The sequence below is a fragment of the Pteropus alecto genome, unplaced genomic scaffold (genome assembly GCF_000325575.1).
Source record: "Pteropus alecto unplaced genomic scaffold, ASM32557v1 scaffold114, whole genome shotgun sequence".
In the NCBI taxonomy this organism is placed as follows: Eukaryota; Metazoa; Chordata; class Mammalia; order Chiroptera; family Pteropodidae; genus Pteropus; species Pteropus alecto.
In genome coordinates, this window is record NW_006435793.1 from 1463751 (window position 1) to 1488561 (window position 24811).

The window sequence follows — 24811 nt, forward strand, 5'->3', positions numbered from 1 at the left end:
CATTTGGGGAAAAAAAAAAAAAGATTAAGAGACATAGAAGATAAAGTCACAAGATCTAATAAAAATCTGATTGGAGTTCCAAGAGTTAAAGGAATGAAGCAAGAGCAATAGTCTCAGCAATTTCTCCTCAAACTTTCTAAAACTAAAAAAAGATCATCTAAATATCCAAGAATCCTATTAAATCCAAATGAGATTATTAAAAAAGAACCTAGACACTGAAAGATCACAGTGAAAGTTTATAACAACAAAAAAAGAATGTCTTAAAAGCAGCCCAAAAGAGAAAGATTGCCTTCAAAGAAGCAAGAATAAGAGGGACAAGTCTCTTCAAAAACAATACTGAAGCCAGATTGCCAAAAAGACAGTGAAATATACCTACAATGTTCTGAGATAAAACAAAGTTCTATATAAAAGGAAATGCCTTTCATGAATGAGGGTAAAATAAAAGCAATTTGGAAGAAGTAAAAACTTGAGTTTGTCACCCGTTGTCAGTAAAAAAAAAAAATCTGAAGGCAGTAGAAAAATGATCCCATAAGGAAAGTTTGAAATGCAAACACAAATGAAAGACAAAAATATAAATATGTAATATTAAAAAAAGAACTGACTATATAAGACAACAACAATGCTCTGTATGGTTAAATATTTTTAAAATAGGAAATTAAAATGCATTATAATGATAGCCTCCAAATTGAGGGACTGAAATTATAGTGTTTTCAGAAAAAACAAAGATATTGATGAACTTTAGACTGTGATAAGTTGAATATGCATGTTAAAATTGCTAAGGTTACCACTGAAAGAAGGAACACCCATAACATTGAAAGTAAGAGAGAGAAAAAATCCAATAGAGGGCAAGAAAGGAGAAAGGAACAAAGAAAGAGCAAGACGAAAGCATAAAATAAAAGAAAAAAATACATCAGTATCTATAACATATTTAAGTGAACTAACTTTATGAGTTAAAAAAGAAAGGCTGGATAAAAATACAAAAGCCAGCTATATGCTGCTTATAAGATACATGTTAAAATGTAAAGATATGGGAAGTTGCCATGGGCTACGGTAAAGGGTAAATGGCGGGGTTTTTTTTAATAGGTAGAGTTTCAGTTTCACAAGAGGAAAAGAGTTTTGGAGGTAAATGGTAGTACGGTAACACATTATGAATGTATTTAAAACCACTGAGCTGTACACTTAAAAATAGTTATGGTAAATTTTGTTATATTTATTTTACCACAGTAAAAAAAAAATGGAAAGAAATTTAATGATACAAAAAGTTGAAAATAGAAGGATAATGAGAGATATATCATACCTGGAATAGAAAAAACCTGATATACCTAATATCAGACATAAGAGACTACAGAGCAAAAAGAATTGAGGAAAAAAGGTCTCCTCATAACAATAAAAAATTCCATTGTCAAGGAAGATAGAATAATTCTAAACATTTTAAGATAGCCTCAAAATCTATAAAGCAAAAACTGATAAAACTACAAAGAAAAATAGCTAAATGCACCGTAGTAGATTTTAACATGCCTCTCTGCAGTCATAAATCAAGTAGATATAATATCAGTAAAACTGAAATATTTACAATAGAAAAGACATAATGCTGATAGTTTGCTTTAAAATACTTCCCCAAAAAATGTGGGGAGGGAAGAACAAGTGAAACAAAATTAGATATTTTGAAGCTGAGTGATGGATATGTGGGAAGGGGGTCCGTTTTATTTATTTATTTTTTCTTTTCTGTATGTTTGAAGATTTCCATAATCCCTGGTGAATTAAAGACCTACATTTGAAAGGTAAAATTACAAAAGGCCGAGAGAATCAAACATAAGAGACCGATAAATTTAACTTTGAAATAAAGAATGTCAGAATAAAAGCTACAAACAAAAAAATAAGTATAATCCAATAACCAACAAATAATCAGTATCCAGACTCTATAAATAAAAATTAATTTTTAAAAAAGGTATATAACTTAATGGGTAAGGGGAGGAAGCCATAAATAGGAAATAAACAGATATAAATATGAATAAAAGAGGAAGCTTATAAGGACAACATATGTGAAAAGATGTTTGCTCAATTGTTCAATAGTCAGGAAAATGCAAATTAAAACCACAATGAGATGCTAAATATTCACTAAAAAAACAAAAACTGAGAATAAGGTCAATACCAAGTACTGGCAAGGATAAGGACCAAAGTAATTCTCTTCCTCTGCTGAGAGGAGAGCTTACTGGTACAACCACTTTGGAAAACAGGCCTTACGATGAAAAGCTAGACTTGCACATCCCAACAATTTCATTACTAAGTAAGGCCCTTGAAAATCTCTTACACATGTGCACCAGGAGACATGAATAGGAATGTTCATAGCAGCATTATTTGTGAGAATAAAATACTGGAAAAAACACAAATGTCCATCAACAGTAAAAAAATAGACTATAAAAATATCTAGTATAGTCAAACAACTGAATTCAATAAGCCGCAAAGTTGAATGAACTACTGCTATGTGCACTGATATGAACGAATCTCAAAAACATAACGATGAACAAAAGAAGGTGCACACAGTATGATTCCACTTACATAAAGTTCAAAATCAATCAAAAGCCAGTAATATATTATTATGAGATTTACCTTATGTGCTAAAACTATAAAGAAAACAAACGATTTCCACAAAATGCAGTATAGCAGGTGGGTGGCAGAGATGCAACTGGAAAAGGAAATTGGGGCGACATCTCTGAAGAACTGATTATATTCTATTTCTGGCTTGGGAGACAGGATTCGCTAGAGTTTGTTTCATTTTTGTGCATTAAACCAAATGTGTACATTTTTCATAAACTTTTGAAAATATGCTCTATTTCATGATTTAAAAATTAAGGCACCAAAAGAATTAAAAATTCATAAGAAGAATATTTACTAGCTTAAGTCAAAAATGGCTTTTACATTTTTAAAGAGTTGGTGGTGGCAGAGGAATATGTCACAGAGACCACATGTAGACTGCAAAGCATAAAATATTTCATCTGGTCCTTTATAGAAAAACTTCGCCAACCCCAGGTTTAAGGGATAAAAGTGGACAAAACTGGAATGACAATAAAATAGATGTGGTGGCTAATGGATAAAGCTATTACAGAACTGTTTCAGAAATAAGAAAAGACTCAGGAACAAAAGCAAGATGCCATTCCAATTCAATGAGGAGAAAGAAGTGATTCAGCAGTGGGCACTGCGGCTCAAACAGGAACTACCCTGATCAAGCGTATGGAAAAGTCGCCACTCCTCAGTGGGGTGGCACGCTGCACAGAAGACCAGGAACTGTGAGAACTAACTGTCACTACGTTTTCAATGGCACATGAGGAAAGAAAATGAAGTTAGCACCTCAAGGAAAGTCTAGCTTAGTGACACAATGAGCAGAGAACGACAACATCAGACTCCAGAGGCCACTGATACCGCTGATGACAGCAATTACAGGCTTTTGCAGACTCGCAACAGTTAGTCGAGAGCAGGTGCCCAAAGCTCAGGAGTGTGCACTAAAGTGGAAGGAAACCACTTCAGTAAATATGACAAATTCTAAACATTTAACAACCATTTACTCTGCACCTGCTGTGCGGGAATAGTCACATTTGCCACATTTAATCCTGACGGAAACAAACTACGAATAGGGAAACTGAATGTGAAGGAAGTTAAAAAGCCCAAAACCACAAAACCAGTGAGTGGCTGAGACGGTGTTCTCTCTTCCTCTATGGCTGCTACATAAAATAGGTATCTCGGCATAGAAAGTGACAAATGAAAGTAGTAGTTATTTTTCACAAATTTATATCATGAAAGACTTTTTCACTAAACTGGCCTCACTTTTCTCTCAAACATTCCAGGGAAACACCTGCCTCAAGGCTTCTGCTCCTTCTAGAACACTTTTCCCTTAAATATCCACCTGGCTCCATCCCTCACTTCCTTCATGTTTTTTCTCAAATCTTAAAAGAATGGCTGGAAATTAAATCACTGAGCATTCATTTAATAAAGCATTCGATGGAATAAATCCAGTGAAAAAAAGGGGGAGGGCAAATAACATAGATGATACAGATATGAACATGAATATAAATATAAATATATACAGATACAGCTCAGCAAAAATACAAAACAAAGTTGCAATGAAGACCAATAAAGCCAAAAGTTGGTCCTTTGAAAAAGACTTTTAAATTGACAAAGCAGGATGAGGAAAAAAAGAAAAAAACCATTACCAGGAATGAAAAAAACTTGAGGTTCAATGGGAATTATGGATTAAAAGATAATAGTGATTATAAACAACCTTATGCCAGGCAAGTCTGAAAACAGGTAAAATTAGTAACTTTTTAAAAATATTAACTATCAAATTTTACCAAAAAAGAAATAGAAGCTGAATGGTACAATAATTATTAAAGAAATGAAACCAGTTGTTTAAAAAAAAAATCCCTCAAAGATAGCATCAGATCCAGGTGTTTTTTTAAAAGAAAATTTATGAACCCATTCATTCCAATCATTCGAGAAACATAATTCTATTATTACATAATGTCATCCAGAGGATAGAAAAGAACACTCCTTAATTTATTTTATAAGGCCACATAACCTTAAATAAACAAAAGTACAGATTATAACTTACTGAATAAAAATGAATAAGAGAAAAATCTCATCCTCACAGCAGACAGAATACCAACTAATAATGCACAGGCACAAAAAAAGATATTGCCATCATAAAACAACAATAGGGTGCTTATAAAAAAGGATCACTATGAGAACAAAAATGAACTCTTGGAAATTAAAAATTACAGCAGATATGAAAAACCCAAAAGAGTACTAAAAGATAAAGATGAAGAAATCTCTCAAAAAGCACAGCAGAAAAACAATTTTTAAAAGAAAACAGGAGAGAAAAGCAAATTAAAGAACTAATCTAAGATGCCCAACATCCAAGTAACAGAAGTACCAGAAATAAAAAGAGAGGAAAGGAAATCATCAAAGAACTAACTGGAGATTTTCTCAAATCAGAAGTCAGCAAGTTTTTAGAAAAGGGTGTAACACTTTGAACTTTCATGACACTGGGGACCAAAAGATGCTGCTGCGATAGACAAATCATATACAAAGGGTCAGAAAACGGAATGGCTTCAGACTTCAGCAGTAACTCAGGAAGCTAGAAGACAACAGAGCAATGCTTTCACAATCCTGAGGGGAAACACACTCTCACCCAGAAATACGCACTTGCCAAGCTATAGTATTAAGTGTAGGATAAAAACACTTTCAAACAAATAGACTCAACATTTTTTTACATCTTGTACTCTTTCTCAACAAGCTACTAAAAGATATGCTAAAATAGGAGAGTAAAACCAAAAAGTTAAAGGCAAAAAAAATACAAGAAACAGTATGTCCTATACAGGAGAAAGGTAAAGGAATTTACAGGATATTTGTGGTATAACGGAATATATATTTGGTCTTTGTCCTCTGTTCCTGGCACAGAGCTCCTAAATACTTGGAACTTTGAGTTCCCTCAATAGGAAAGAGTCTTCTGTATGCTATTAAGATAACTCACGGCTCTTTCCTCAGTTCTGTAAGGAACTTCCCTGAGGGGAGGTTGGGAGAACCTCCAAATTAGTAGTACGCTGGGCAGAAGTGCAAGGGGCCTCATTCGCAGCTAATGTCTAAAGTGGAGACAGTCTTGTGGGTCTGAGCCCTTAACCTGTGGGGTCTAATGTTAACTCCAAGTAGAATGAACTGAATCGAATTGAAATGAACTGTAGGCCATCCAGTTGGTATAGAATTGGAGAATCAATTGTTGTTAGAAAACACAAAACACTTAAGGAAGATCCCGGGGAGACAGCGATAAGGGCAAACCAGTCCACAATGAAATCGTTTCACTCTGCAGACAGTCGTGTTGCTGGCTGCCATTATCAAAACATCTAGTGCAACTCCGCCATCTTTTTAGCCAAGGCACAGAATGCCCAGGTAAGCCTGGTCTAGATTCTGATCTGTACTCGGTTTATCTTGACCAGATGGTGATGAAGTTCCTACTTTCTCCTCTGTGTCCTACTGCCAGAACCAAATGAGCACACTCATTTAACTGGCATCCTCCTGAGCACTAGCTGGAAGTCAGCTATGGTGAGATTAGAAGTAGAAAACACTAAACAGTCCACTCTGATGACATTTCTATCAGTCATCCACTCCTGGTGACACTGGAATCCTTACAGGTGTCTCGACTATAGTGAGCCCTATGTTTCCCATGAGTCACTCATGGTCTCGCCCACTGACTATCCCAAAAGGGAATCTTGAAACTCTCTGGAAAGCCAAAGGCCAGGTTCTGACTGTTCAATGTATCATCTTCTATAAACCTTCATGTAACAGTGGCACCCCTGCCCTTTCTTTCCATGGCTGGTACTGGTAATATGGCAATACTCTACTTTGTACCCCAGGTGTTAGGTACATAGATGTAGTATTCTTTAAATTACATGTGTATGTGTTAAACACTTCCGTATGCAATGTACATTTTATAATAAAAGTTTTAGTTCAAGAGCAGACCAATATGTATAGTGTGCTGTCATTAGCTTAAAAAAGGCAAAGAAAGAAAATATATTTACATATTTGCTTGCTCTTAACATAAAATATCTCTGGGAAATTAAATAAGAAACAGATCACAGTAACTGCCTCTGGCAAAGACAACTGGGTGGCTGGGGAACAGAGTGGAAAACGGATCTTTTTAGTGTAATGCCTTTTAAAGTTTTTGAATTTCTAATACTGTGAATTTCAAAGGCATGAATGCATACATAAATAAATGATTCAATGACTGCTATGATTTCACTCTAAGATTTTGGCAAATCACAAGTCTGAGTCTTTAAAACAGGGATAATACCTTGTAACACTGGTGAAAGAATCAAATAAGCTTTTGTAAAAAGCCCTTTGAAGTCCTCAAATACTATGCACATCTGAAGGTATTATTATTATTATTATTGAAAAATACCTATCTTTTCCCTTCCCTTTCTCCTTGCCCTACATAGAAAGTGCTAATCCTCTCAATATGGTAAGTTTAGCAGTATGAAAAACACTGGCTTAAAATAATTCATGTGAAGTTATTCAGATTTAACAAACATTGAACGAAGCCTGCAACAAGTTCAGTACAATACTAGTCTTTTTTCACTCATATCAAATCCTCAAAATGATCCAGTGTGCAGCTCTAAGTGAATAATAAACCCATAGTGTGAACTACCATGAGTTCACCAAAGACCCTAATATACCCAACTTTATGGCAAATTCATCCAATATAGAAGTCAGCAGGACGAAGTTCCTGTCCTCAGGGAACCCACAATCTACTAGTGATCTCAACGGTATAATAAGTGCTATGCAGAGATTGTTTCTCAAGACCAAGGACAGACGCAGAATAAGGCCACCTAACTCATAGGGGCTGCAGAAGAGAGTAAGGGAGGCTTCCAAGAAGGGTGCTGACTTCTGACCTAAGTCATGCTTCATCCAAGTCTAGAAGGAAGAATAGGAATTAAACAAGTAGATAAACAGGGCTGGGACTCCAGGAAAAAAAAAAAAATAATAGAGGCAAAGTATCAAAGAATAACAGAGCATTCAGAAAAAAGCAAGAGGTTAGGGGATACTGCATTTTAAAAACAAATGTCTCAAAGGAAATCTTTACTGGCAGCTAGCTGTGTAGAGCTATAGGAAGATAATTCTAGACAAAGGAGTCTGTCATTGCTAACATTCAATTTATCCTTTATATAAAATAAAATCTGATAGCATTTATTTCCTGTTAACAAAAGGAAAAAACAGCATACAATTATTTTTCCATTATAATTTAGGGGCCACGGTAGGAGTTTATTAAACTTAGTTTTAAAAGTCTACTATTCTATATACCCAGAGTAAGGCAGTTAAATGACAAAAATTACTGTCATCTCTGATTAGGAAGAAATAAGAATAGAAGAGTAGATAATGGTAGAAAAAGTACTTCTTTGGTTCTTTTTTTTTTTTTTTTTAAAGTATATGTAGCTTCCAGAAAATAGGACATAATGGAGGATGGAGATATAGAACCTAATTCTCTGTTTAAACATGGGAAAAGACTACATTGCACCTTCTGAGGGACAGACTCATCGGACTGTGATACTGACCAGCAATCTGCGTCAAAACAGACAACTGTACTAAAAAATGGCAGAGATGCCGAACTGGTGGATTAACTGCTTATCAGTGTTGTCTGTCATATTGCACATCTACATGATTCTCTGAGTGACTCTGAGATCTTACATCACTCAGGGGAAAAAAACAGAAAAAGCACCTCCGAAGAGACTGACATCAAAGAGGCAAAAAAGCAGAAGCTATTTCCATAAAGTGAACTGCAGACAAAGTTCAAAAGAAAGAATGTGAGGATTTTTAGAACTCACCTGCACTGACATTATGCCTGATGATTCTACAGACTCCTCAAACCAGGAGAGTAGGGAGGGGAGTTAGGTCAGATATTTAAGATACTGATGTGAAGGAGTTCTATGATTATTTGGCCCCACTGTCCAGACAAATGGCTGATGGCTATCTTGCAGCAATAACTTCAGCACTGGACAGATTAGAAATACCGCTTAGTAAATAAGGAGATGTGATTGCTAAGAACATATAGTTTAAGAAATATAACTTCTTGTAAAGCAGGTTCTGTTTCCAACTTTTAAAACTAAGTAGAAAGTCTAACCACTGTATTCCTCAATGGTCACAATGGAATCCTGAAACCTCACCTATTTGGGAGTCAATTTCTTGAAACTCCACCCTACATGTAAATTGAAAAGGTAAAGCTAATGAGGGTAGCCATCACAAACCCATGCAAAGCCAATAATGTCACTGGAGAGACACAGTGTGGTTCAGGAAGGAAGAGAAAAAGCCTCTCAGATGCCCAAATAATTCAAATTATAAAAAATTTAAAATAGCCACTAAGCAGATGAGAAAATACATATAATTAATAAAGTTCAAGTACTTCGCTCAGAAGAACCTATTTATTCTGATAGTACATTTAGAACTTCTTGTTACATTAGATATAGTTCCTACAAGCATTTTATTTCCTGTTCCATGAAGCAGAAAAGCACATTAAAAGTTGAGGTCATCTACAGTCAGGCTCACTGACAAGGCACACTGGCAGCACCCAGAAGCTGCAGCTTAGAGCCTGACTTGGAAGAAGAAAAATTATTTTTAAAAACCAGATATAAGAGCCCAAAACACAAAGCAGAATGGAGCCTTACATGTAGGGGTGAAACAACCACCAGTAAGAATGTCGGTGGCCTCTGAGATCATCATGGTATTACTACACCTGAGTGCACAACATAATGGATAAATTCCTGGTTGTAAGACCTGTGTACTCTGGTTCTGCTGCCATTCAGCCTCTCTGACCTCAGCTTCTCCTGTAAAACCAGGGTAACACTTCCTTGCCCTACCCATCAGACAGAACTGCCATAAATAGCTGAAAAAATAATTTATGTAACTATGTCTGAAAACTGTAACACATCATAAGTAACAATAATATTGCTAAAATATGTTCTGTATACTCTGTACAGGAAGACTATATTTAAATCAATTTCCAATTTAGTAGCTAAATAAAAACTCAGCACTTCTCTTATCAGCAGAAAATTAACCTACATGGTACCACGTATCCCTTCCCCAGAAATGCCAGATTTTTAAAAACTATTAGTAAGAAAAGAAGTTTTTTAAAGCGAGAGAAAGAGTTTAACAGCCCTTTGGGAACCAGATAGGTTATAACATTTCTTCTGACAGGAAAGACATTTCAAAATGAGGAAGGACAAAATACTTTGAAATGAATACTCATAGCTAAAAGAATAACATGAAATATCATATCTATTATAGTTATGTTACAGAGCAGTATTTTTCAAACCAGCAGATTATGACGTCAATTTGGTGAATAACTACCGGCACTTTTAAGAAAACAGGATAGAAAATATTAGAGTATACTGCATTTAATGAAGGTAAATATTATTTCACAGAATATTGTTTTACTTAATATGTATTATTACCATGTGAATTTGTACATGAGTGCTAGGTCACAATGTAAATGTATTTCTTTGATGAAGTTGTGGTCAAAAAAGTCTGAAAGTCACTAATAAAACCGATAAACTGGCATGTGGTAGTCTAGATAAAAAAAATTAAACAAAGAATTTAAAAGCACCCAGTACTCGGAGTGACCAAAAGATGATAAAGAAGTAAAGAATTCACAGTTGGGACCAAGCTGCAAAAGAGGGAACTTTTTCAAAAAGTCATCAAGCAGTCCATGACATAGGAAAAAGATAACAGCTTTCCTTCTAGGTATAAAAAAAGAGAAATACGGAGAGGCAGATGGTAAGAAAAACGGTACTAGAACTTAGGAGAATCCACCTCATAAAACCCTCTGACTTTAGTCCTCAGTTTTCTCATATGTAAAGGGAGAGGATTAGACTAGAAGATAAAGTTTAAGATCTTATTAAACCTAACATTCTCCGATTCCTGTAGAGTTTATAATAATTAAGTCATACTATGAGTACTTGGTTTATAAGTAAGACCTTTTGTATTTTTGAAATTTAATAACTAAAATTTTATCTTTTAATAAAAATACTATATACCTTCTTAATAAATAATAGGCTTTTCTATAAAAATCAAGGCTTAGTAACTGATGCCACATTTTAGCATCTCTCACTTTTCTCTACCTAAAGATCTAGCTAGCGGGGTCAAAATTACCCTTAGACAAGCATGGTACTATTTACCTGGTGACAACCATAGAGAGTACACAGAAGGCGCCTTGAAGGAGTTACATATCTTTCATATAGCTTTCTTGGTACTATGGCCCATGTAAAAAAAAATTTTTAATTACAAGAACCATTGAGATACATTTAAATTGTTAAACCCAACCCGCACTCAGTAATAAACGTCTTATAGACTAAAAGATCGGATGTTCCTAATATTTCCTTTTATCTCCTTCCACAATAGGATCAGCCATTTTAGCTTACACACTGATTGTCTAGGTAAAGGTACTAACTGCTTCCTTAATGTTTTCCTGTTATTGCATTAATTTCCTGGCCTGGATATGGCTGCCAGCCCCAGTCCCTGTGCTCCTTAGCCTGCATGCTCTTTACTACTGGTAAGCCCTCCCCTGGTCTGTGCCCTCTCCCTTACACTTGGAGCCTGTATCTGCAAGAACAGTGGCTACAAGCTCTCAAATAAAGAGACAAACACACACAAAAAATGATTTTAGTACATAGGCTACCAATTATTTCATGAGGAGGTGTTCATAGAAAGATGTGTATTTTACACATACAGATGTCATATTTGGGGCCGCCTCTGAGACTAAGTGAGATCTATTCTACTTCTAAACAACAGATCTCTTTCAATTTAGGGATAAAAAAAATGACAGCAGAGAAATGTATAAAATAGGGCTGAATAGAGGTACTGTCAAAGGAATAAAAACAGATCAATAGACCAAGCCAATCAATCCTGACTGCTATTTTGACTCTGAGCACTACTATAAAACAGTCCTGAGAAAAACACTGAAAAGAACTAAATCTTGACAAACACACACTCACATACATACACACACACAATAAGAGAGAAATGAACACAACAACGTCTATTACCTGTTCTCTGCAAGTCCATATTGCTCATTTCTCTCTTGTCCTACACACTAATATCTACTTTGGAAGACATGTTTTTCCAAATCAAACCACTCTGATGAAAATGCATGGACACAGTCAACCCAAGGACCACCATGCAAAAACAGAGCAAATTTAGGTTGTGCTGAAATCACTTTTTACTGAATTACTGGTCTTTTGCCAATTATCACCTAATTTGAAATATATAACAAGTAAATTATCAAACATTAATTTTACCAAGTGCCATCCAAGTAGCTAATTTTGAACATTACTTAATACTAAAAATGGTGTGATCTCTTTGGGCATGAATGCTAATTAAAGCACATACTGTTCAGTGAAAGGCTCAGATATGCATTTAAGGCTGAATAAAACATAAGACTGGAAAATACAAAGTGGAAATATATATGAGTAAAGAAGAGCAAATCTCTATAAAATAAGTGTTTTAAAATAGGCACTAGGGGGAAATTCAGAAAGTGAAGATCCATTTGTGCTATACGGTCCTGAAGTCAGCATTTAAAACTTTTGGAATCAACTATGTAAAAGGCAAGCACCACAGGGAGATGAAAGAAGGTTGAGACTGGGAATAAACAAGAACCTGATGAAAGGAAGAAAAAACATGAATGTGTTGATATTATTGTTACTATTACACCAAGCATCACCATTTCTTATAGGGAATGGATGGAAAATTGGATAGACAGACAATGCTGTCCAGCTACAAAACCTACCTTAGTTAAAGGCTGGACTTGAATGAGAATATAAAAGAACATAAAGTCAGTCTGTGCATGTGGGATTTCTAGAAAAAAAGTTTTACTTAGTATATAATAGGTATTTACTATGATCTAAAATTTTGAAACAGTTTTGGATTTTTTAGTATATTGAAATATAAGAAGCTTTTGCGTAAAAAGAAACTTTACTATTGAAACTAGTTGAAAGTATAATAGTAGGATAATACAGAATAAGAGTATTTCTGGTGAATAAAATTAGCCCTTGGTATGAAATATATAAAATTATCAATGAAAAAACAGGCAGAAGTATAACCAAAAAAATTATAAATGGGCTCTCATGCTAAATTATAACACTTAAAAAAGTAATTATAAAACACTTAAACTGACTTAAATGACTACATTATTATATTAATCTTAAGAGATAAATCAACAGGCTAGCGTTAAACAAAAAAATTTAGAAGGCAAACACAAAATATACAGAAGCAGGTTAAATACTTTTCTGCAATATAATAAAGCTGATGATTAACCTCCAAGTTTATCCCTTGTCCTCAATCAACTCACCCAACATTTTCTGCATCTTCATCACATTCAGCTTTATATTTGCAAGGTCCACACTTGGAGTGTTTTCTGTGAACTTCTGCCCCTGACCCTTCCTCTTCTGTTTAAAAAGAAAAATTAAATTTTCAACCAAAAGTTGGGATCCTTTCCCAGTATGCTTCATGTTTTCAGCAGCTATTATTTTATTTCTGGGGAAAATGTACCCGAGCTCTTGAAAACAATCACTTTCCAAATCTATTCAAAAATGTTGCCAATACTGAGTACAGCATATTCTGTGAGGTAAAAAATTATCGATGCTAACAAAAAAACATCCCTTAACCTATGCACAAAGAAACAACATGGTAAGTTTTAATAATTAACTGCCTTAAAGAGAATTACCATATAACATTATTTAAGAGGAGAAGGGGAAACATGAGCAATAATTCAGTCCACTACTAAATTTCAATTACTCTATGAAATAGCCTATGCAAGGCTGGTTAGCAAATAAGTGATTAAACACAGTAGAGTACAACCATCACCTTTTCCTCACATCTGTTTCACACCTGCCTTTCTAACTGCATAAAAATGATAATTCCAGAGATTTCATTTTTGTTTTTTTAATTTCCAAAAGGGGTCTCTTTACAAAAGATTTGCCCCCTTTTTCTGCTTTGCCACTTAGCACAGCCAAAAATCCCCTCAATGCAGAAGTGTGTGGCACTCCTATGATCTAGCACAAAAAACAGTGCTTACCACCAGCCCCCAGCTTAGCTCATGTCCCACATTTTAGGGAACCCTTCCTTTGTGGGTCTCTCCTAGAGTGAACCCTAACCTGACAATTTCAAACTGAGCAGGGACATCAGTTCTGAGGCCGGTTCAGGGATTATAGTTTACTCAAGAAATTTCTCAGTCTGGTTTGGGAAAGAACACCTTATTCAGGGGGCATCAATCAGTAGGAGAAGGTGTTAAAAGGCAAGTACACAGATCTAATACGCCTGTTTGGTAATACTTCCAAACATGCAATTTTTGGTGTCTGCCTACACTTTCAGTAGAAATCCTCCCCAAATTCTTATGAACTCCCAAATAGATTCCAGGGATCATAATCCCAAGTAATTCTACCAAAGGCCTCAGAAACATCACGAGATCTAGAAATTATACAGCCACCACTAGCTCACTAATATTTGTGTATTAATCTGAGCACACCAGCCTTTCTAACTCATACTCCCTAAAAAAAAAAATTGTCAACCTACATCTGTAGGGCAAGACATCCAGTGTTTGTACTATGTGAGCTAATTTTGAGAACAACTTCCACTTCTTGAACGACAGTTTCCTAAGTGAATATCTAACCACAGGGGCTAGACCACATTATCTCAAAATCCTTTACAGCTCTAAGATCTAAAACTTGTGATCTGATCCTTCACATATGACGTTTCTGGTGAACATGTCCATTTAAATCAAATTGTATTGTTGGACAGCTTTAATCATTTTTTTAAAGCTGAAACTGTCATCCTTGAACTTCTTCAGGACAGTTATTCTACTCTCTAGGTGACCGTTAAAGTCCCCAACAACTCTGAAATTCTAGGATTCCATGAAATGTGGAAGTATAGAGTAAGGTTTCAGATAGTGCTGAAAAAATCATAACTGTAGTTTTAATTTGTATAAGTAGGCTTTTACCAAGTAAGTTTTCTTTTAGTGTACTCCCATAGTACCTCAAAGGTTATTCTGTATACAGTACATACCCATTAAGAATTACGGCCTCATTAAACTATGAAATAGATTAGTCATTCTTAATTCTGGTAACTTAGAGTAAACTTTGTTAGATGCTATTGCCAAATATTAGTTTTTCAAACAGCAGAAATAATTCATATGCTTGTAAAATAAAACAGAAAACAAACAGCAAAATTTCAATGGTTCAAATTAAACTCTAGATTCCACTAGAGTTGCTCTAAAAGTCTTCTCTTTGCTATGCACAACTCATTCAAGAGTTTTTCTAATATGGTACCCTGAAAATTCCTTATGAACAAAAATTTGTAAACAAGGGGTGGGAGAGAGTTATAAATACTCTGGTCCAAGCTAACGTCACCTGTGGGGATGATTCTAAGGAGAGGGCACTTTAATGCAAGTTCAATTTATTTCCTCTTCGTCTGACTGCAAATTTTTGGTGAAAAATAACTGCATCAAACAAAGAAGGCCAGGGCTAAGGGGGGCCGAGGAGTTGGGGTGATGGCTAAGGGATGCAGAGTTGCTTTCTAGGGTAATGAAAATATTCTAAAATTGACCACAGTCATGAATGTACAACTCTGTGAATGTACTAAAAGCCATTGAATTATACACTTTAAATGGGCAAAGTGTATGGTATGTGAATTTCATCTCAATAAAGCTACTTTTTAAAAAGTGAAAGAAAAGAAATGTCCTTTAAGGAGTACTTCAAACTTACCTCCTTCTCCAGATCCGGAGCCATTATCTAAGAAGAAAAACAAAAAGTAAATATGAACACTTTTCCTGGAAATTTTGTCTTATCAAACAGTAAAATTTTTTATCAAAAATCAAACTGGGATAGCCATTCTCATGTAGCCCTTTTCTCATTTTTCTTGGATAGCTAACAGTTTATTCTTCTATATCTATTTTGTGCCTTTTTCCAAACGTAAATTCCTTGGATACATAATCATCTACACCTCATACATTGTTGTAGCCCATTCAAAAAATATTCAGGCGCCTTGCACAAAGTAAAGACCAATAAATATTGTAAAGTAAATGGCTAAATAGAAAATATTTTAATTAACTCACTTAAAAGGTAGAAGAAAAATTTAATTTTGTTAAAGCTTGAGAGGAATAATGTATAACCTGCTTTTATTAGAAAGGGAAGAAAAAGAGCTTTGGGTCTTGCTCTAAAAATCTTCTTAATGAAAAATGTGGATAAAAACCCAAAGCCAAAAGTTAAGAAAGGCCCCAAGGTTCAGAAGCAAAAAAGCTCGGGGGTGAGGTTTTCTACTATGGATGAAATTAACATCCTCCAGGAAACCTAACCAGAAGGAATCTTATCAAGATGTAGGTGGGAGACATGTTATGAGTGAAATTAAAGAGCCTCCCTCAAAGTTACCAACAAGGAGCCAGCCTAAAATATAAAGAATGTAAAATATTTATTTTATCATCTTAAAAGAACCAACATATGGCACAGAGCATACTGAAAAGAGAATACTGTCGCAATACCGTCAGCACACAGCAGTAAAAAAAGCAGAGATGGCAAGTGAAGAACTTGATGCTTTATCCAGCACTTCCCAGGGAGAGGATATCCTAGAGAACCCACTCCAGTTCTTCAAATAGTTCTCTAGAGTAGGGGACAATACCCATAACAATGCTGTTCCCTTCTCTCCAAGCTCCATCAGACAATCATTCAATTTCCAGATATGGCAGAAATAGGAGGAATTGGAAAAATATATATTTTATGTAGTACCCATTGCAAAATCTTCTCGGAATTTTATAGAAAGTCTTAAAATTACATTCAAGTTTGGTTAATCGATCATAAAAAAAAATTATATCTTCTCTGAGTAGTAAGATAGAGAGCGAAAAAATAGAAAAAAAAAAGAGAAGATGGGAACTCAATTGAAATTGTTTCGATGACCAAAATTTTCTTAGAAAACACTCTCTTTTTCCTTCTATCCTGCATACACTGACTGGTACATATTATGTGCTAGACAACATGGTAAATGCCAGGAATAAATTTTTTTCAACCTACGTCCAGTTTTTAAAAACATAATATTTCACATCTTCCTATAATGTCATTTAAAATTCCAAAATAAATTAAATGTTGTTGTAACCACAGAACCAACTCAGACTAGTCTTATCCTGCTTCTAACCAAATGCTGAATTGTTATTCAGAAACGATAGAACAAAACTGTAAGTCATGCAGCTGAAGCATGTGCAGAGGAGAGAATTTTGACCTTCAATAACACTGGAAGCAACATTTCACACTCCTCCAAGGTACCAAAGTGCTGCGACTCGACAGGAACTCCAGCACCGGAATCTTTTCAGAAGCAAAGAGTCTGTTATCCAGGAAAATCCAGTGCTGAAGCCTGCCAGCCAGAACTTCCACATACCACCTGCCCGTTCTTCCCTGACCCTAAACCCTTGATCAGGAAGAGAGATTTGAGCCTTGTCTCCTGTCTCCTTGCCAGTCCACCTCACAATAAAGCTCTGTCTTTTCTCAAAAGCTGATGTCATAGTACTGGCTTCTCTGCAGGTCGAGCAGAGAGCCTTTGCTGGGTAACTGTGTGAATACTCTGATAATGAGGTTGAGTTCTTCATGTATATTCTATTTTCCGTGTGCACACACACCTCTCTCTCCCACACAACCCCACCCCAAACCTGGGATTATGATGTACCTCCCTAAGCAGGGCATACTGCCCTCCTGTTGAGAAAAGAGTGATCTGGCTGGAAACAGATATGTCGGAGAAGTGAAATACAGGAGGATATATATACATAGAGATACGCACAAAGTATGAACAAACTTTGCCAGGAGATGCCATGAAAGAAAGATATCACAGAAGAAAAAAGGCTTAAACTCAATCTTAAAGCATACAGTGAATAAGAGCTGGAGTTAAAGGCAGGTCTTTTAACCCTGGTACAAGCACTTTTTCCAGTCTACCACTCTGCCTTGTAATGTGGTGGCTTTGAGTCAGGTGATATTAGTGAACCTGGAGTTTGAGATCAACTGCATGGACAATCAATCACTTATGTATTGGAGCGCCCAATAAAATCTGTGAACACGGTAAGTGCAATACAAAGAAAGGAAATGGGAGCGCATCATATGAGAAGAGTCTCGACCTATACTATTAACCTTCAAATAATTATTTTAAATACCGCACCCTCATCACTGCCTCCAAACACAAATGCAAGTAAAAAAACTGACATTAATGACTTCCAAATTTAATCACTACCCACTCAAAAAGGAAAAGAGAAGAAAGTAAATTCAAACAACTGGGAGAAGGTGGGTGACAAGGGTTGGCTGACAGAAAAGAGAAGATATAAAAAGAGAAGAGCTGGGGAAGAGACAGATCCTGGGATGCCACCCGTTCCCCTTAACCAAAAAATAAAAATCAACAAAATGGGTCCCAGATCATTTCCCACCCCAAATCTTACTCGGATAGTCAAACCATAGGCAAAAGAAATGCAAAGTCCCCACAAAAAAAGGCATTAAGCATTAAAACTACACTGAGAAATAACATGTCAATACGAGACCACCAGGGGTTAAAAAAACAACATGAAATGGGGACGAAAAAGAGTTCTCCATTCTCCACACAACCACTGCCGATCCAGACAGCAATTCTGGGATTACACCTCTGACTGGTTAACTTCCTTTTAGATGTTATGGCACAACCACTTCTAACATTTATTCAGAAGAATATCACACGTACCAGAGTAGCACGGCCCTCTTGCTACTACTGTTATCTCTTTCTGGTGCTTACAAGCAGCCCTTCTGAGAAAGCATTCGTTTTGATAAGTGTCCCCATTTGATCCACAGACAGGAATGTAATTTGTATGGCACTGCGAAAGAAACAAAAATAAATTCTCAGAACTAGGCATGAATATTAAGAGTTTTATTTCATATTCATGAATGCACTACCATAGTATTATGACATACTTCTACTACAGAAGAGTTTGTTCTTTTATTTGGTTTTAAAAAAGGAGAGTTATACTGTTTTTTCACACCTTTTTCCACATTCACAATGAAAATAACTATCAAGTAGCCATAAAAATGAGAATGAAAATCCCTATCCTAGCTACTTCATTTGCTTGCTATAGAGATCCAGTGAGATAACATAAGAGGAAATTCTTGAAAATGTTTGTAAAAAGTACTAATTATGAAATGTCATTTTATTAGGATCAAAATCCACTTATTCAATACCTCTAGCACACAAAGTCCCAAGGTAAATGCTATAGAAGACACAAAGAAATACAAGATCTCTGTTCTCAGAGAACTTACAATCTTGTTAGAGAGCCATACAAATAGAAAAAAAATTAAAATATATTTAGTAAAGTTAGATTGTGTACTAAATCAAAAGTATAAGACGACAAGGATAATATCTAATACCTATTACTGTAAGCTGGAGTATTCAAGGAAAGCCTTCTCAGAGAAAGCAAAATTGTGAACTGGGCCTTGAAGGATGAGCAGAAATAAGACAGAAGAGCAAAAAAAGGTGATACAGGTTTGAGAAATGACACTGGATCTGTAGGTTTAAAACTTTAAAACTTCTATATATCAAAAAGATCATAAACAACTAGTTTTAAAATGTGCAGAAAACATTATAATATGCCACAAGTTATCATTACTAAAAAAAGATAATACAAATTAACTTTAAAAATGGACAAAAGGCAAATTTACAAATGGCCAATGAATATATTAAAAATGCTGACCTTCACAAGTAATCAGAGTTGTACACTAAAATGAGATGCTACTTTTAGTTTATAAAATTGGCTATTAAACAAACAAAAATTTCAATTTGGTGGGCATATACGCTTGTTGCTCAACCATTAAAAAAATTTTTTTCAATTACAGCTGACATTCAATATTATATTAGTTTCATGTGTACAACATAGAGGTTAGACATTTATATACCTTACAAAGTGACCCTCCCATAAGTCTAGTACCCACCTGACAACCATACATAGTTATTACAATATTATTGACTGTATTCTTTATGCTGTACACTACATCGCTGTGACAATTATGAGACTCCCAATTTGTACTTCTTAATCCTTTTACCTTTTTTCACCCAGCCTCAAACCCCTGTCCCATCTGGCAACCATCAGTTTCTTTTCTGTATCTACGAGTTTGTTTGTTTTGTTTGTTCATTTACTTTGTTTTTTAGATTCCACATACAAGTGAAATCATATGGTATTTGCCTTTCTCTGTCTTATTTCACTTAGCATAATAACTTCTAGGTTCAACCATGGTTTAGCCTTTCAAGAACATAATTTAGCAGTAGATTTCAAGAGTCCTGAAAAGGAAAGTAGTTTTTGATTCAGAATTACTTATTTAGGGATCTATTTGAAAGAAATTATTGTAGACAAAAATTTACTACAACCATTTCAAGCAGAAATGTATTAATATCAAAAATATAGAAACAAATAAATATCCAACAAGCATGTTCTATCTGTTCAAGAAATTAATACTGCAGCCATTGAGAATTACCTTGTCAAAGAACACTGTGTGACAGGAAAAGATAACGTGATATTAGGTGAAAATCAGACAATAATACCACATATATAACTTTTGAGAATTTTGTGCCATATTTAAAAGTATTATTTAGTCCACAAAACTGAATGCAAATTAAAAAATATATATATATATAAAAATACAGCAAAAAATAAATTACATATAAAATCTCAATTATTTAGAAAAAATAAATATTCATAAATTAAATCGTGGACTAAAACATCAATTAATTTTTCACATTACTTGTCATGGTTTTTTAGTTCCATGATTTTCTGTATTTCTCAATTTTTCTCCAATGAATAAGATTTACTCTTATCATTTAAGTGGTTGATTTACTTTCTGAACCATAAATATGACATGTTACCACAGGTCAAGCACTGGTAAAAACAATTTTTAATAGAATATTTCATAACCAAGTTAACTTGCTATACATTATTAGCACGCTTACATCAACTTTAATTAAAATTTTACTTTAGGAAAGAGTTTCTATATTGCTCCAATTTTTCATGGATCACATTCCTTGATTCTCTTTCTCTAAAATGTATACAATAACTTGTATTATGTCTGCATGAGTCAATATGTTACTTTGTAATTATACAATGCATAATTAGCAAAGGAGACCATAAGCTCCAAGACATCAAGCGCTAAGTCTATGGGCTATTCAACCGAACCCTGGTCAACTAATGCTTAATGATGTTCTTAATGGAGTGCTCTCGAAGGTGCGAATATCATCCCTGAGACATGGGTGCCCCATGAGGATTTTCCAGTTGTCATAATGATAAAAGAACATTACTGTCATTTAGCAGATGGATTCCAAGGATGCTAGATGTTCTACAAAGGGAAAGACAGTTCTACACAACAAAGACATACCACACAATTTTTGAATGCTTCTCTAGCCATTCATGTAGGAACTATGGTAACACTTACCATATACAAATAAGCCTGCTCTGTCATAACACATCCTAATATTCGTTTTTATTCTAGCATCCACCATACCTCTACTTTCTTGTTTTCAAGTATTTCTGGTATGAAATTGCGCCGATCTTTATTAAATCCAAACATTCATTATAAGTAAGCATCTACCATATTGTCTTCTAGTGTAATCATCCCTAAGCATTTATATTTTGAATAATTTATAGTAAAATGATTTATTTTAATTATTTATAGAAAAATGATTTATTTTACTATATATTATTTTTATTTCTCCTTTACATTGCAATTATACATCATATTTTTTAAATTATATGTTTACGTAGGTTACATATTCTACAAATTTCATTAAAGAATAGTAAAAACTATGAATATTAATTGTTGGTTATAAAAAAGGGTCATTAAGTCTAGTATGGCTGAGAATCTCTAAGGTAATAGCGAACATTATTCAAGAGTTTCTGTCTAGTAAACAGGGGCTACGACTTGCAATGTCCTACCTAACTTAAATATAACAACCTCGTGAGGCACATGACTTAGTGCTGAGACTTGGGCTCGGAAGTGAATGTTGGGTTCAAGTCCTGGATCCACCACCCATATGACTCTGGGTTAGTATCAGTGCCATTTTCTCAATCTGTAAAATGGTAATTATAATAGTATCGACTAATAAAGTGATGAGGATTAAGTAAGAGAAATTCACCATTAGCATTTATATCTAGCCATGGTAAATTCTCAATAAACATTAGCTGGGTTTGGTAATTGCTGTGATCATTTCTAAGTTTTAAGTAGTTGTCTTGGGGTCATAGCTAACAAGTAGAAGAGCCACAATCCATTACAAGTGAGTACTCTAACCACGACACACTCAAGTCATGTGCCACTTGGTGGTAGTGAGGAGGAAGCTTAAAATAGTCCAGGCAATGTCCCTGAAATCCTACCTAACAAGCACATACCTGGGAGTGAGCATGAGATGGGAGAAGTAGACCTACTGTTCCTTGGTCAGTCTGTTTCCAGGGGGTCTCTCTTAGGAACCTCTCATTATACTATGGGCAAATTAAGAGATTTGGGCAATTTTAACAACATGCAACTCCTGATTTAGGCACTGACTTTAACCTAAGGTACTGACTCTAATTTAAGGTCTCCTTCCTCTATAGTGCTACCCTTGCTGGGCGAAAGAACTCCTCTGTATCTTCTCTTTAGCTGGAAGAATGTAATTTGAAGTAGTTTTTAAAGGTGCAGCAGTGTACAACTCTGGAGATACTTACTGTGTACCTACTATGTATCAGGAACTTTGCTGAATACACGAAATAAGAAAAAGAGGCTAGGATGGATAACTTAATGTGTCAACTTGACTGGATCCCAGAGTGCCCAGATTAAACATTATTTCTAGATGTGTCTCTGAGGGTGTTTCTGGATGAGATTAGCATTGGAATCAGTAAACTAACTAAGTAACCTCCCCAATGTGGCTAGGACCATCCAATCCCTTGAGAGTCTGAACAGAATGAAAAGGTGGAGAAGGGAAAAATTAATTCACTCTCGGCCTAACTGTTGAACTGAAACAATGGTCTTCTCCTAGTTCACTGGCCTTCAGACTCAGACTGGGTCTTAACATCATCAGCTCACCTGATTCTCAGACCTTCAGACTCGAACTGGAACTACACCACCAACTCTCCTGGGCCTCCAGCTTGCAGACAGCAGACTGTAGGACTTCTCAGCCTCCATAATCAATCGATCAATCAATCAACCAATCAACCAACGAACCAACCAACCAATTTCTCTCTCTCTCTCTCTCTCTCTCTCTTCACACGCACACACACCTAGTGAGAGTAGACACTGATAAATTCAAGAAGAAAGACATATAGTCCAGAGGACTCCAGATAAAAGAACAAAGAGAAAGAAAGAAAACAGGAAAAAAGTTATAGGTACTCCTCCTTGTGTATTACCCACGTTTTAATGGAAAGATGCAATATTGATCATTTTTCTTTGTAAAAAATTAACAAAAGTAGCTTTGTTTATAGAATGTGGCAAGATATAACAGCTCTTATTCACAGACTGAAAAAATAATAATTTTAGACTGTATGTAAAATCTTATTTGTTAAAATATGTTAAAATTACATCCCAGAAAGCTTATATTAATACTGATAGCATAATGATAGCTGAATCATAAGTAAAATTTTAAAATGAATTGAAAGATATTGCTAAAGCGTCCTGATGTTTAATGGGCTTATGATGAGGCCATTGTTCTTAAACTGGCAAAAACCTTTATAAGCTTATAAGAAAGCAAAGTAGTCAAAAGAAGCTTCATTCAGCAGTAGGATCAAATCATGCCGTAAGCCCTTAGGCAGTTGCTCCTACAAGGCAAAGGACTTACCTTTAAACATCTTTATATCCTTGGCAGCTAGCTGAGCAACTAGCACCAAATAAGCGCTGGAGAAATGTCTGCTGATCTCAACTCCTCTAACTTTTATTTCTCTTTCCTGCTTTGCCACAAGGTAAGAATGCAAGGGAGTCAGATCATGACAGGGTTTCTAGCTGTTCAAGTATGTTTAAAAGGTCAAAATGCAATTTCTTTGTAATCTTAAGAGTCGCAGGGAAAGACTTTCAAAGAATAAAAAGCAGAATCATAAGGACAAAGACATAAATATGATGTGAAAATTTTAAGCTTTATATCAAAAAAATTAAAATGACACTAGGATAATTTCTTTAAAATACAAATTTTTTTTGTAATCTATATAAACTGAAAAGGAACCATCTCTAAGGTAAATTCTATTACATGACTTAGTACTTAAAAGAGAAATTAAACACATATATGTCTGTATAAGATGCAGAATATTTCTAGAAGTAAATATAAGAAATAACAGATGTTGCCTCTAAAAAAGAGCAATTGGTAGTATGGAGAGCAAGGAAGACATTTTTTTCGTTATATTATATATATTCTTATAATATTGTTCAAGTTGTTTACTATGGGCATATATTATTCTTTTAAAAATATCAAAATAGTATATATATCATAGATTCTCATGAGATTTTATGAATTATATAAACTTATATATAGTATATATAAAATGTTTAGAACAGTTAATGAATATATATAGTATATATAAAATGTTTAGAACAGTTAATGAATATCAAATGCTCAGCACAGTAAACAATACAGGTACTCAAATAATGTACTGTATATCATGTACAACACATACATATACACATACATACATACATCTCTACAAATCAACATAAGGAAAAAGAAAATACTCCAATAACAGGCAAAGAATATGAAATATTAATTCATAAAAATGTAGCCAATAATGTATGAAACATTTTCAATATCTCTGGTAATCAAATGCAAATTAAAAAAATATTTTTGCTTTTCAGATTTACAGAATTTAAAAGGACTGACAAAATCCATTACCAATAGGCTGAGAGGAAACAAACAGTCTAATATAGTCTTACTGGTGAGAACATTAATCTGCACATGAGCATCCCACTGACCCAACAATTCCACATCAAGAAATTTAACCTAAAGAAATATAAGACAGTTGGAAGAGGGGAACAGTCCCAGGATTCCTGGCACGGGGTGGCCAAAATACTAATAAAAAACCTATAAGTTTTCTGGGTTGAAGAACCAGAGGGAGGAGTTCAGGGCCACCAGGTCCATTGGAAAGTGAGAGAGAAAATCCCAAAAAGGAGAGTCTCAGTGGGAACTTCCAGATTCTGGGTATAAATTCGGACCAAATTTATGGCTAACTTCCGAACCACTCATGGGCAGACGCCAAACAGCCCAGCTAAGGCTAAAAGAAATGAACTGATATTTGTGT

General features: G+C 34.9%; 1 protein-coding gene across 1 annotated transcript in view; it reads right to left on the reverse strand.

The window, feature by feature from the left end:
• Nucleotides 1-24811, reverse strand: part of LOC102898836 (tomoregulin-1) — a 77918-nt gene that overhangs the window by 29072 nt on the left and 24035 nt on the right. Inside the window, exons 3-5 of the mRNA XM_006911526.3 lie at nt 18271-18400; nt 15294-15320; nt 12884-12980 (exon numbers count right to left, since the gene is read on the reverse strand). Of these exons, the coding sequence (XP_006911588.1) occupies nt 12884-12980; nt 15294-15320; nt 18271-18400 (254 nt within the window). The remainder of the gene's footprint in view (nt 1-12883; nt 12981-15293; nt 15321-18270; nt 18401-24811) is intronic.